General features: G+C 49.2%; 1 protein-coding gene across 3 annotated transcripts in view; it reads right to left on the bottom strand.

Moving 5' to 3' along the window:
* Window positions 1–12,688, bottom strand: part of Nos1 (nitric oxide synthase 1) — a 170,302-nt gene that overhangs the window by 44,567 nt on the left and 113,047 nt on the right. For all 3 annotated transcript variants that reach the window (XM_037198645.1, XM_028878816.2, XM_028878814.2), the window contains exons 5-10: window positions 10,773–10,918; window positions 9,899–10,061; window positions 8,672–8,763; window positions 6,202–6,343; window positions 3,170–3,309; window positions 1,493–1,667 (exon numbers count right to left, since the gene is read on the bottom strand). In XM_037198645.1, the coding sequence (XP_037054540.1) occupies window positions 1,493–1,667; window positions 3,170–3,309; window positions 6,202–6,343; window positions 8,672–8,763; window positions 9,899–10,061; window positions 10,773–10,918 (858 nt within the window). The remainder of the gene's footprint in view (window positions 1–1,492; window positions 1,668–3,169; window positions 3,310–6,201; window positions 6,344–8,671; window positions 8,764–9,898; window positions 10,062–10,772; window positions 10,919–12,688) is intronic.

Below are 12,688 nucleotides of genomic sequence, written 5' to 3'. Positions count from 1 at the left end.
GTCCTATGGACTGAGGTCCTACCACCAAGAAACTCTGACAACTACTTTCTATAGTGACACCAGTGAACATTACTTTGTTTTTCATGTTTTTGAAACAGGGTCTCATGTAGCCCAGGCTGGCTTGGAACTTGCCGTGTAGTAGAGGACAGCCCTGAACTCCTGATCCTCTAGATTCTACCTCCCGAGTATGGGATTACAGGCATGGGCTACGCCTGGTGACGCCAGTGGGTTTTTAACAGCATAAACCCAGCACTTGGCTCTGAGTTCTAATCTCAACTCTTCAACTGATAGACTGTGTGATCCAAGCCCAGCATTGACCTCTCAGTTTCTCTCTAACTGCTTTGAAAACAAGGTCAACAGTTGCAAATCGTTGTTAGGACATTTGTTGACAAACAAAATACAACAAAAAATACAAAGTCCAGCTAGGGCTCTAGCTCAATGGTAGAGAGCTTGCTCAAGGACCCTGGTTCAACCCCTAGCATCACAGAGGCAACCAGAAAACCAAACCCGAACAAACTTAATAAACCAAGAGCCCCAGTCCTCCAGGAACACACACACACACCCTGCATAGCTTCTTCAGCTGGCCCTCTACACCGAGCACTCCTCAACTGCATGGTCAGATCACCCTGGACCAAAATATTAGAAAGAACTGCATCTGTCCAAAGCATGTGAAGCCATTCCCCCATCACTGCTCCTTGGACTGTAGAGGGACAGCCCTTTATATAGTACCTACCCTGAGTCTAGAATCATATGCCAGCTCCAGAAGGTTCAAATATACGGGAGGCTCAGTGTAAATACGGCAGCATTTTATGTATGGGACTTGAGCATCTGAGGTAGGAGTGTGTGTGTGTGTGTGTGTGTGTGTGTGTGTGTGTGTGTGTGTGTGCGCGCGCGCGCGCGCATGCATGAGTATACACATGCGCATACATGTGTGTGGGTGCACATGCTATATATGTTCATGCAGAAGCCAGAGAGACACCTCAGGCACCAGTGTTGTTCTTTGGGGGGCATCTATCTCATCTTCTGAGGCAGGCTCTCACAGTGGCCTGGAACTGACCAAGAAGGCTAGGCTGTCCGTCCAGCGAGTCCCAGAGACCCATCTGTCTCCACTCCCCTGGTCTCGGGGTTATAGGTACCCACTACCAATCCTGGATTTTAAAATGTGAGTTCTGGGGATTAAACTCAGGTTGGGTGGGAAGCCCTTCACCAACTGAGCCGTCTCTCGGCCCCTCTGCAGATAGTCGTAGCTAGAAGGGTCCAGGGAATCCTCCGTGGATGTGTCAAGGGAGGACTTCATGTGCAAGGTGCTTGCACGGTAGGTATTCGCTGTGGAGGTGGCTGCGCTACTTGCTACTTCAACCATCGCTAGGAAAGACATAGGCGCTTCTGGCATGTCTAGAAGATTCACCAGGACTGCAGTTCTGTCCCGTCATCTCCCAAACCCCAAAGCTGCTGAGCAGTTGCCCACTGTTCCCCCACCCAGGGACCTCACCTCCAGGATGTTGTATCGAGAGTTGTCACAGTAGTCACGGACGCCGATCTCTGTGCCCATGTACCAGCCGCTGAAGGGACAGGCGCTGAACTCCAGGCCGCCAATCTCGAGCAGCATGTTGGACACAGCAGGAAGGCCGTACCATTTGAGGCCCAGGTCTTTAAACCAGTCAAACCTGCAGAGAGCAAACGGCCCCCCACCCCGCCCCGCTCAGCACGGAGCAGTGTCTCCCAAGCACATGGGGGCAGCATCCTCAGGTTGGGGATGCTCCAGGCGCCCCGTACCCGCTGGGACCATGCACAGAACCAGATCATTGACATCTCCACCTCCCCACAATCTCCTCCTGCCTCTGCCTTTCACTTTTAAATCTGTGCTTAATGTTTCTCTCTCTGGGAAACCTTCCCAATGTCCGGCTGGGTCCGGGGGGACCTCCTATTTCTCCTCTGCTGTGCTCTTTTGGAACCGAGTGTGTTAGGAGTTGTTTTTCTACAGTCTTCTCTCCTCTTTGACACAAACCACAGAAGCAGGGACACAGTGGGCCCCTAAGCTAGTGCCACGGCTGGACAGAGTAAGGACTGTGAAGTTGGTTGGACGGACCTAGAGATGAAGGGAAGCCAAGTGTGCCTCGGCATCTGGTTGTGTGTTCCAGTGCATCAGGAGCCCCAGGACAGGTGTTCCCTGTCCAGGGAAGACTCAGGCAAGGCAGGTGGGGTACCAGTGCCGGGTTGTAACATTGCAGGTTCCCCCAGAGGCTTAGCCAACAAGGTCAGCACCGTCATTTGTATACAGGATATTTTAAATGAAGCCACACTTAAAAAAAAAAATAAACATTAAAAAAAAAAAACTCTTTACATAGACAGGCTTCCTCTTGTGTGACTCACCTATCATCTCACCCTCATGGCAGGTCTGAGCTGAATCCTGTTTTTATTTCAAAAGTTGAGATATAGTTCATCATAGATTAAAAATAATTAACTTGGTTTTTAAGGTCTGTTTGGCACATTACTTAAGTTTCTTAGCAACCTCCCTTAGGTTAGGCTCCAGTCTAGCACCTCAGTGTGGCTTTCCTTCATTCATCTTATAATTACATTTATTTACTTGTGTGTGTGCATGCGCGCATGCGTGCGCGCATGCGTGCTCTCGAGGACAGCTTACAGGAAGGAGTCAGTTCTGTCCTCCCTGGTGTGGGCTCGAAGATCCAACTCAAGAAGTTAGTCTTGGCGGCAAGCTCCGTTACCAGCTGAGCCATCTAACTAACATCTCACGGACCTAGCACGTCCTTTACTCTTAAAGGGCACATGCCACCTGCTTCTCTGACCCTGATCTCCTCGCTACTTCTGGGCTCTAGATTCTGTCTGAACTTGGTTCACTCAGAGTCAGCCACTGTATGCAGCTTCCTCGACGGAATGCCCATGTCCATAGTAAGACAGTAGGTGTGTCTACTCATGTGACCCCAATGGCTGGGCAAAGGGCAGGTCATGGAGTTGCCTAGGAGTAGACGTGTCTGATGGCTCAGGCTGGTTCAGAAGGACCCCTTGTCTCCCAGCCTGATAGCCAGGATGGGACCTAGGACCCTCTTGCTGTCTGTTGGGGTTGGGAGAACCTGGGGTGGGGGTGGAGCAGGAGATGGACAGAGGAGTTTTTTGGGGGGACCTCGACTCCCAGGGCAGTTCCTCTTACTTGGGGTGCCTGATGGGCACTTCCAGCACCAGCTCTGGGGGGATCTGGAAGAGCTCAGGGTCGTTGCCGTTGGCCTGGAGCAGGAGCGGCAGGACGTCGAAGCGGCCTCTCGGGGCTTTCCAGCCCTGCTGTATGCAGATCTACAAACAGAGTCCCCCTGTCACATCTCTGCCCCTGCCCCTCCATGCACAGCAGGCACAGGGGGCCAGGGCAAGCAGAGGTCCTCACACAAGCTCTCTGGGGCCTCTCAGTCATGAGAGGAGCTTAAAAAATAAAATAAAATAAAAGCCTCCTTTACAAGCTCAGTCTGACCTCACCATAGAACCAGGGCAACTTCTCCAGGGGACACAGGTCAGCACTGTCCAGAAAGGGTCTCCTGGGCCGGCTGGGCACACAGAGGGGATGAGGGCTGAGTCTGACTAACTGTGGCATCCCCCACAGGCTAGCTTTATGTGTGGTGTTAAGTGCGGCAAGATACAAAGGAGATCTCCAGTGCTGTGGCTCACTGTAGAAAAACGCACAGCTGTCCACAGACACAGAGAGACACAGGAGTCCAAGTGTTCTGGAGGCCTCATTAAAAAGAAAAAACCCAAGAAATGAGGCTCACTTCACTAGCATACTCATATTAAACTGTGAATTTTAAATCCAACTATGTACCTCATATGAATAATAATTCATTAACAATGGATTAAGATTTTAATGAGACATTTGACACCAAAATTAAGTAAGACATTTGTTCATTTACTAAATATATTAAAATCTATGTTTATAGAATATAATAAAGTGCATTAAATGTCAATATCCATTTACTAATTGTATACATTTTTATTCTTTGATTTTTGTTTTACGTGTTCTCTCTGAGGTGTGTGCATACTGTGTATGTGCTTATGTGTGTAGGCTTTCAACCTTATTTTATTAGAGAGGGTCTTTTTTTTAAAAAAAAAACTTTATTGTTTTTATTTTATGTGTGTGGGTGGTTTGCTTGGGTATATGTCTATGTACAAAGTGCATCCCTGGTGCCTGTGGAGGCTAGAAAAGGGTGTTAGATTTCCTTGAACTGGAGTTATAGACAGTTGTGAATCACCATGTGGGTGCTGGGAACTGAACCATGGTCCTATGGAAGAACCACTAATGCTGTTAACCATAGAGCCATCTCTCCAGCCGTGAGGGTCTCACTGTGTAGCCCTGACTGTCCTGGAACTCACTAAGTAGTCCAGGGAGGCCTCTGGCTCCAGAGTGCTGGACCCAAGGTGTGTGCTACCACACTGGGCTCTACCAACTTTTTTGAGACATGGCCTCTGGCTGCACCTGGAGCTCACAGGTGTGGCTAGATCGGCAGCCGACAGGCAGGATCCTCCTGTCTGTAGCTCCTCTGTGCCGGTATTACAGGCATGTGTCTCTGTGTCGAGCTTTCTGTGGGTGCTGGGAATCCATGTTCAGGCTCTCAAGCTTGTGCAACAAACCCTTTGCTTACTGAGTCACCTCGCCAGCTCTATTATGTTTTGAGACACAGTCTCACTATGTAGCTCAGGCTGGCCTCAAACTCACAACCCTTCCACCTTAGTCTCCAGAGTGCTGGAAGTACAGGTGTACACCACCATGATGCACAAAGAAGTAAGTCTATTTTAATTATGATATTTAGTAGTAAAATTAAATATACTTAATCCACGAGGTTTCCTAATCTATCCATATGCTAATTTGCTCTACTCTACTACTATAATTTCAAAATATACTCAATATAAGACTATTGATGAGCCCTTTCCCTGATTGTCTGTGGTCGTCTTGGAGATCTCTTGGTTGGGGTCAGCTCAGCTGTGTAGCATGCTTACAAGCATATGCATGCACAGGCCACCATCGGGGACATGAAGGGCTCCATATAACAACATGGCCAGGTTTGGGATGTTTCTGTGTGCAGTATGAGTGGAAACAGAAGTCCTACATCTTGACTTCAGGAGGACACATCCTGGTCAGGGATGGTTCTGGACACAGATAAGGAAAAAGATTGGGGCGCATGGTTATGTTCAGCTAAGCAGGAGCCAAGGTCAGCCAAGTACACGCTTGGCAGTTAGCGCCCAGCCAAGTAGAACGGAGTCTGGGGAATCTGGCCCAGGCTCTGAGTGCACAGGTGCGGCTCCTGGTTGCCCTGGTTACAGTCAGTTCTCAGGATTATCACATTTCAATGAGAAAAGCCCTATGCATATGAAGTCAGCACACAGGGGTGGGGAGAAAAGCAGGGTGTGTGTGGGTCGAATAAAGGGGGAACCCCGACATTGGCATCTGTTTGCTGTGTAACCAGTGGGCACAGCCTATTTGATAGCGTCTCTTCCCTGAACTGCGGCTCACTGTGTCCACATGGAAGGGACCCTGGGAAGGGAGATGGGCAGTTTTGGTTCTCTTGGTAGCATTTGTCAACTTTGGTCCCCAGCATTGTGGAATACAGATGCCTGGGCGAGTCAAGCTCGCTCCAGGAAGGATTGATAACTCAAACTTTTTTTTGCTTCAAGATACAGTTTCTCTGTGTAGTCCTGGCTGTCCTGGCACTCACTGTTGTAGACCAGGCTGGCCTCCAACTCACAGAGACCCCTCTACCTCTGCTTCCCAAGTGCTGGGATTAGAGGCGTGCGCCACCACACTTGGCTCACACTATTGATCAACACATGAAGGAGCTACGTCTGTCAGCTCAGGAAGGTGGCCAGGGATGTGACTTCACTGGACAACATTTCTCCTGGTGGGAAGCTGGAAGACCTTCCCTAGAGTCTTAGACATTCCTTCATTCATCTAATAGTTGAGGATAAATTCCTCGGCATTGGCAAGACTCAGTCTATCCAACTCTGAAAGGGGGCGGAAGCTCCCCTACGGGGCTGTGTTGTGAGAATGAGGTGGTGGGCGGTTACGTGTCAGGGCAGGTCTGAGGAGTGGGTCCTTTGTTCCTTGCTGCCTGGCCCCTCTGGGATAAAAAACGTTCAAGTGGAAAAGCCTGGGGGAACCGAAAGCCCAGCCAGGGACGGGCTTGGTGCTGCCTCTCAGCTCACCTCTGTAAATTGCACATTGGCGGGGTCCCCCAAGGTGGAGCCATCCGGCTGCTTGTAACCGGCGTAGCGGATGAGCTGTGAGTTCCACACTCGGAAATCATGCTTACCGTCGGTCCTCTGAGGGAAGATAGTGATGGCCGACCTTGGGAGAGGGGAAAGGACACGAGTCACTAGGGCGGGATTTGCCCTCTGGAGGACACAGTGGCAAAGCCTGGGGATCGGATGTTCGGGTCCCTAGCGGTGGGAAAGGAGTTGAGTTACCAGCTCCTGCCACAAAACCCATAGTGTGTGCAAGGTGGAGGGTGGGAAACACACATCCTGGCCTTGAAGTTGTGACCCTCCTACCTCAGCCTCCTGAGGGCTGGCGTGAAAGAGATGTGCCACCACACACTGCAAGGCATATGCTCTCCTGTCTGAATGTCATGTTCCATCCTTCGTCTGAAATCCCTCTCTGCTGCCACGGGCTCACAGCCAAGGCTGAGCTAGGTTCTATTTCCATAAACAGCATTTGAGATGGAGCTCCCTGGACCCCGTTTTTGAGCGCGTTTTGTAGGTCTTCCTCTCTGGGCCAGGGGATGCAGCACTTGCTGCTGCAGGCCACGATGTCACTGACGCCAGAGAATGAGGACAGAGTCTGGGCTGAAGGCAACTCACGGAGGCAAAAAAAAAAAAAAAAAAAAAAAAAAAAAAAAAAACGAGGTTCCGACATCTCTTAGTGAAAAATCTCCGCACCACATGGGAGACAGGCAAGCCGCCTTCCCTCTGGCATGAAGACACGTGGCTATGTCTGTGCGTGGCCACCAGCCAGAGCCTGTTTGTGTGTACATACATTTAAGAAGCCTGTTGACAAACAGGAGGGCCACACATAGCGAGTGGGGTGTGAGACTCGCTCTCCACGCGGGAACCGAGCTGGAGGGAGACAGAAGCACGGCCACGCCTCCTCGTCTGCCTTTCTGGAGCTACCTGAGGGCAGTTGGAAGGCCTGTGCTGTTGAGTCACCCGCTCAGGCATAAACTATTTCGGCTCGCAGTCGTACATCCTCCTCCTGTGTCTGTGGCGTAGTTTTGAGACCCGAGATTTACATCTTAAGAAAACAACCCTAAGTGATTATGTTAATTAAGCTCTCCACGAAGCTCCTCTCCCCAAAGTAGATCATTGAACACAGCAGAGGGGTGCTGCCGAGTGTGGGGTGACCCCCCTCCTCTTGCCAGCTCACAGTGTCCCTTGAGAACCACCAGAAGAGACCCTAAGCGACTTGAGCGCTTAGTCTTGGCAAGGCCCGCCATCATTCAGAGTTTAGAATATGCTGGAAGGTTCTCTCTCTCTCTCTCTCTCTCTTTCTCTCTCTCTCTCTCTCTCTCTCTCTGTGTGTGTGTGTGTGTATGTGTGTGTGTGTGTACGTGCATGTACACGGAGGCCAGAGGCCCATCATGCTTTTTGAGACAAGGTCTCTCAGTCATCGTGGAGCTCACTGACTGTGCTAGGCTGGCTGGAGAACAGGCTCAGGAATCCATCCCCACTTCCGCAGCCCTGGAATGGCAAGCACGTACCACTACACCTGGCTTTTTGAAACCTGGGTTCTGAATTTGAACTCAGACCCCCCCCCCCCCAGTGCCTGTGTGGTGAGCACACCTCACCAGCTGAGCATCCTCTCTAGCCCACTCGCTAGAACGTTCTTTGATGTTTTCTCAGGGTGATGTTATTTAGCAAAGAGTCCTAAACATGAATTCCTTGCATACAAATTATTTCTGTCTCTACCGGTGGCTTAGGCGGCGAGGAAATCCATGCTGGAGGCAGACAAGCCTTCTCTGTATGAGCTCAGGGCACCCCAGGGTTGGGGGGGGTGTTGTGGGAATATCCCTGAAAAAGCCTTGGGTGTTTCTGAGGCGGGACTGATTCTCAGCAGCGGGGAACAGAAGTAAGTCACCAGCAGGATTGACAAGTGCAGCCAGCTGTGGATGGGGTCTCATCTGTGAGGGAGCAGCTGAGGCCAGTGTGGAAATCACAGACCAAGGTGCCTCCCTGCCTCAGCTGGCTCCTGTAGGCTATGCTCTTTGTATTGCTCCAAGAGTCCAAGGTGGGGTCAGATGGGGCAGAATTGGAAAGCATAGTGTCCTGTGGAATGGGAGGCAGCCACAGACAGCAGGGTGGGATGCTGTGAGGACTGGCTCTACTTGGAAATGGGAGTTTGTTATTATTATTATTTTTTTCTTTCTAGGAATCCTAACTAGTTCCCCGTCCTCTCCGTGGGTGGCAGGGAACTACAGTCCAGTGAGATGCTCAGTTTTCTGTTGTTCTTTCCAGCAGAGGAGGAGGAGCAGGGGAGAAGAATGCCAGGCTATTTCTGCCATCTGGGCTGCCTCCCCAGGAGGGGACAGCCTTCTCTCCCGGCAGCTGAGCCATATCCAGAACCAGAACTCCATGCTGCAGGGACAGCCCCCGCCCCACCCCACCCAGCAGGACAACTCACCTGAGGTTCCCTTTGTTGGTGGCGTACTTCACGTGGTTGCAGATGTAGTTGAACATGCCGTGGGCTGTGGTGCAGTCTCTGGCATCAAATACCTGCAAAAAAAAGTGCATGGTGGAATTGCTGGCTGCAAAAGGGCATGGTGGGATTGCTGGCTGCAAAAAGTGCATGGTGGGATTGCTGGCTGCAAAAAGTGCATGGTGGGATTGCTGGCTGCAAAAAGTGCATGGTGGGATTGCTGGCTGCAAAAAGTGCATGGTGGGATTGCTGACTGCCTCCCATCTCCCTGGCAGCCCCAGGGAGGGCTTCCTTTCTCAGGTAACCTGAACACACTCCAGCTGCACCCCATCTTAGATATCCAGGCCCCTATTCTCGAGGTCCAGACTGTATAATTTTGTATTCCCTTTTTTTGTATGCTAATAACTGAGTAAATATCTCCAAAAATATGCACAGAGGGCAAATGACTAGGAAAGCAGGGTGGTGGAGAAAGGAGTGAGCTGTAGCGGGCTGGTTTATATTTTCTGTGGGCTCACCAGGCATTTCAAAACAAGCACAAAAAAAAAAAATCAAATAATCTAGAACAGAGGGTGGAGGTGGGGGCTCACAAGACCCCACTCTGCCCTGAGGAGCTAGTGGCAATTGATAGCTTCTTGCTTCCTTTGGTGGCATCACACTGGAGAGCTGACCACACCCCAGTGAATAACCCCAACTCCCACCCCACCCCCAGCTCATGCCAGAAGCCCAAATCAAATCAGTGGGTCACAGAACATAACAATAAAATATAAGACATGGACGTAGAAGAGGACCAGCTGGGAATGTGAAGGCACCTAGAGAAGGTAGTGGGGAGTGAACATGATCCAAATACGTTATAGAAATGAAATGCTATAATGAAATCATCAGGATGCAGAATATAGGTTCACACAGCCCATTGCACAGAAAGCCTTGATCCTACAAACCAATCTACTTGTAACATTAAACTACTCTCTAGGACAGACTCATGCCAGGGACGCAGAAGTGAACACCATCAGGCAGGTGCAAGAAAAAAGGAGTGTTGGGGTCTTTGGCAAACAGGACAGCCTGGATCGTACCAGGAGGCATGGCAGTGTCATTCACTGGAGAGCCGTGTTCCGGTAGACCTCCACCAGACTGGATCTCTTTTGAAGCTCCCTCTCCCCCCTCGGCTCCCTCCCTCCCAGAGGGTCTCCCAGGAGTCTGAGTGTCACCACCTACCTGCAGCTTGGACCACTGGATCCTGCCCACACATCGAGCAGCATTCCGCCAAGCGTGCTTGGCGCCGTAGATGAGCTCGGTGTCCTTGAGCTGGTAGGTGCTGGTGCTTTCGATCTCCTTATTCACCTCCTCCAGCCTGTCCATGTGGGCCTTGGAGCCAAACCTAAGGGAGCGGGGACAGAGAGGGGGCCGCAATGTGATGGCTTGGAAGTGTTCCGTGTGTGTTTGTGTTTGTGTGTGTGTGTGTGTCTGTGTGCACGAGTGTATGTGTGTGTATGTGTGTGTGTACACGTGTGTGCATGTGTGTATATGTGTGTCTGTGTGCATGAGTGTGTGTGCATGTGTGTATATGGATATCTGTGTGCATGAGTGTGTGTGCGCGTGCATGTGTGTGTGCATGTGTGTATATGCATGTCTGTGTGCATGAGTGTATGTGTGTGCATGTGTATATATGCGTGTCTGTGTGCATGAGTGTCTGTGTGCATGAGTGTCTGTGTGCATGCATGTGTGTGTGTGTGCATGTGTGTATATGCATGTCTGTGTGCATGAGTGTGTGTGTGCGTTAAAGCTCTGTGCTACTAACAGGTGAAGGAGCCTTTATGAGGTGGGGAACAGGGGTGTCTTTCTCAATCTCTCTCCTTCTTACTTTTTCAGGCAGGGTCTCTCACTGAACCAGGAGCTCATCAATTTTGCAAGGCTGGCAGTCCAGTGAGTTCCAGGGATTTGCCTGTCTCTACTCCACCCGCAGTGGAGTCGCAGACACACAACAACACGCTCTGTTTTCACAAGAGTGCTGGGGATCTGAACTCAGGTCGTCACACTTAAACGGTGAGCATTTTCCCACTGGTCCAACTGCCCGGGCTCCTGTACTTGCCTTTTAATGGATGAGTAGTATTGGTCGAGAAATTCTTTGGCTAGTGGGAAGAGCTGGTCCTTGGTGTGGACGTCTTCTGGCTTCCGAGTGTGCTGGGATGGCAGCATGATAGAGCCCATGCAGATGTGCTCTGTGCACCCCGTTTCCTGGGGGCCAAGAGGGAGGTAAGTGAGTGTCTGGCTTCTTGCCACCAAGGTTAGCAGGTGTCATGACTGAGGACCAGGGCCCAGACTCACAGAAAGCTTGACTCGGCATTCTATTCCAAAGGGATCTCCCAAGCCAGCTTCAGATCATTGCTGGACATGATTGGTTGAAGCCCTCGAGGAACTGCCCAAGGTGTTTGCACTGGTCAGTTAGGGAAGGGACCCTGTCACTGGAACACACAGCCACGGTGCAACAGCCTAGTATCTGTCTGCCTCTGACATCTCTGCCTGAATCCTCTATCTGTCAATCATGTACCCATCTATCACCTATCTACCTATCATCTATATATTATCATCTATCTATCCTCTATCAATCTATCATCTATATATTATCTATCTATGATCTATCATCTATATATCTATTCATCTATTATCTATCTATTAGTCTATCTTCTAGGTATCAATCAATCATCTATTTTTAATTTTATATCTAATCTATCATTTATCATATGTCAATTATCTATTATCTACCTATCACCTATCTATCATCTATTATCAACTTATCAACAATCTATCAACCATCTATCTATATGTCTGTCTACCTACCCTCTATCAATCTATCATCTGTCATCTATATATTTTCTATCATCTATATATTATCTATCTATGATCTATCATCTATTAGCTATCTATTAATCTATCATCTAGGTATCAATCATGTACTTTTAATTTTTGAACTAATCTATCGTTTATCATATGTCAATCATCTATTATCTACCTATCACCTATCATCTATTATCAACCTATCAATAATCATTTATATGTCTGTCTACCTACCCTCTATCCATCCATCATTTATTAACTCTATTATGTATCTACTATATATCTACTCATAATCAACCCATCCATTAGTTATTTACTCATCTATTTATCATTGAACATCTCTCTCACTATCATCTATCTATCTGTCTGTCTATCTACCTATCTACTATCTATCTATCTATTATCTATCTATCATCTATCCATCTATCTATCTATCTTCTATTTTTTTTGTTTTGAGACAGTGTCTCATATAGCTGAGGCTGGCCTTGAGCTCACTATGTACCTGAGGTTGGCCTTAAGTTCTTGACTCTCTGCCTTTACCTCTCAAGTACTAAAAGTACACGTGTGTGCCGTTACACCCATTTCCAGAGAAACTTTTTTATTCTATGTTGATCAAAGAGAACTAATGACATTGTCATCCTCATCTCATCATCTGGTGTCATTGATATTATTATTATTATTATTTACTACTACTGAGACAAGGTCTCATATAGTCCAGGCTAGCCCATATGGCCATGGCCAAAGATAACCTTTGAATTTCTGACTCTGTTGCCTCCACCTCCTGAGTGTAGAGATTACAGTCACACACCACCACACCACTTGTGTGCTGGCGTGTAAACCCAGGGCTTTGGGCGTGCTAGGCAAGCACTTTAATCAAGCTCCCCTCCCCCAGCTCCTAATAATGTGTCTGAACACATCCTATGGCAGATTGATGTCGAAGATGGCCTTGCTCTTCCCTTCCGTGCACAGCATCCCCTGTGATGTGATTCTACTACACCTCCCCCGAGATGCAGTCGGCCCCTCACCCCTTGGATCCAGTTGCTTTGCACCCATAGAATCCAGTAGGAGTGACCCTGGGCCGTGCACCAGCCTAGGTCTCAAGAGTCTTGTATGCTAACGGAAAATAGAGAGCTCTTGCAATCTTCTGCAGCCCTGGGGGTAAGCCCAAGG

This window comes from Peromyscus leucopus, chromosome 23 (genome assembly GCF_004664715.2).
Source record: "Peromyscus leucopus breed LL Stock chromosome 23, UCI_PerLeu_2.1, whole genome shotgun sequence".
NCBI lineage: Eukaryota > Metazoa > Chordata > Mammalia > Rodentia > Cricetidae > Peromyscus > Peromyscus leucopus.
This window is presented reverse-complemented; position numbering and strand designations above follow the sequence as displayed.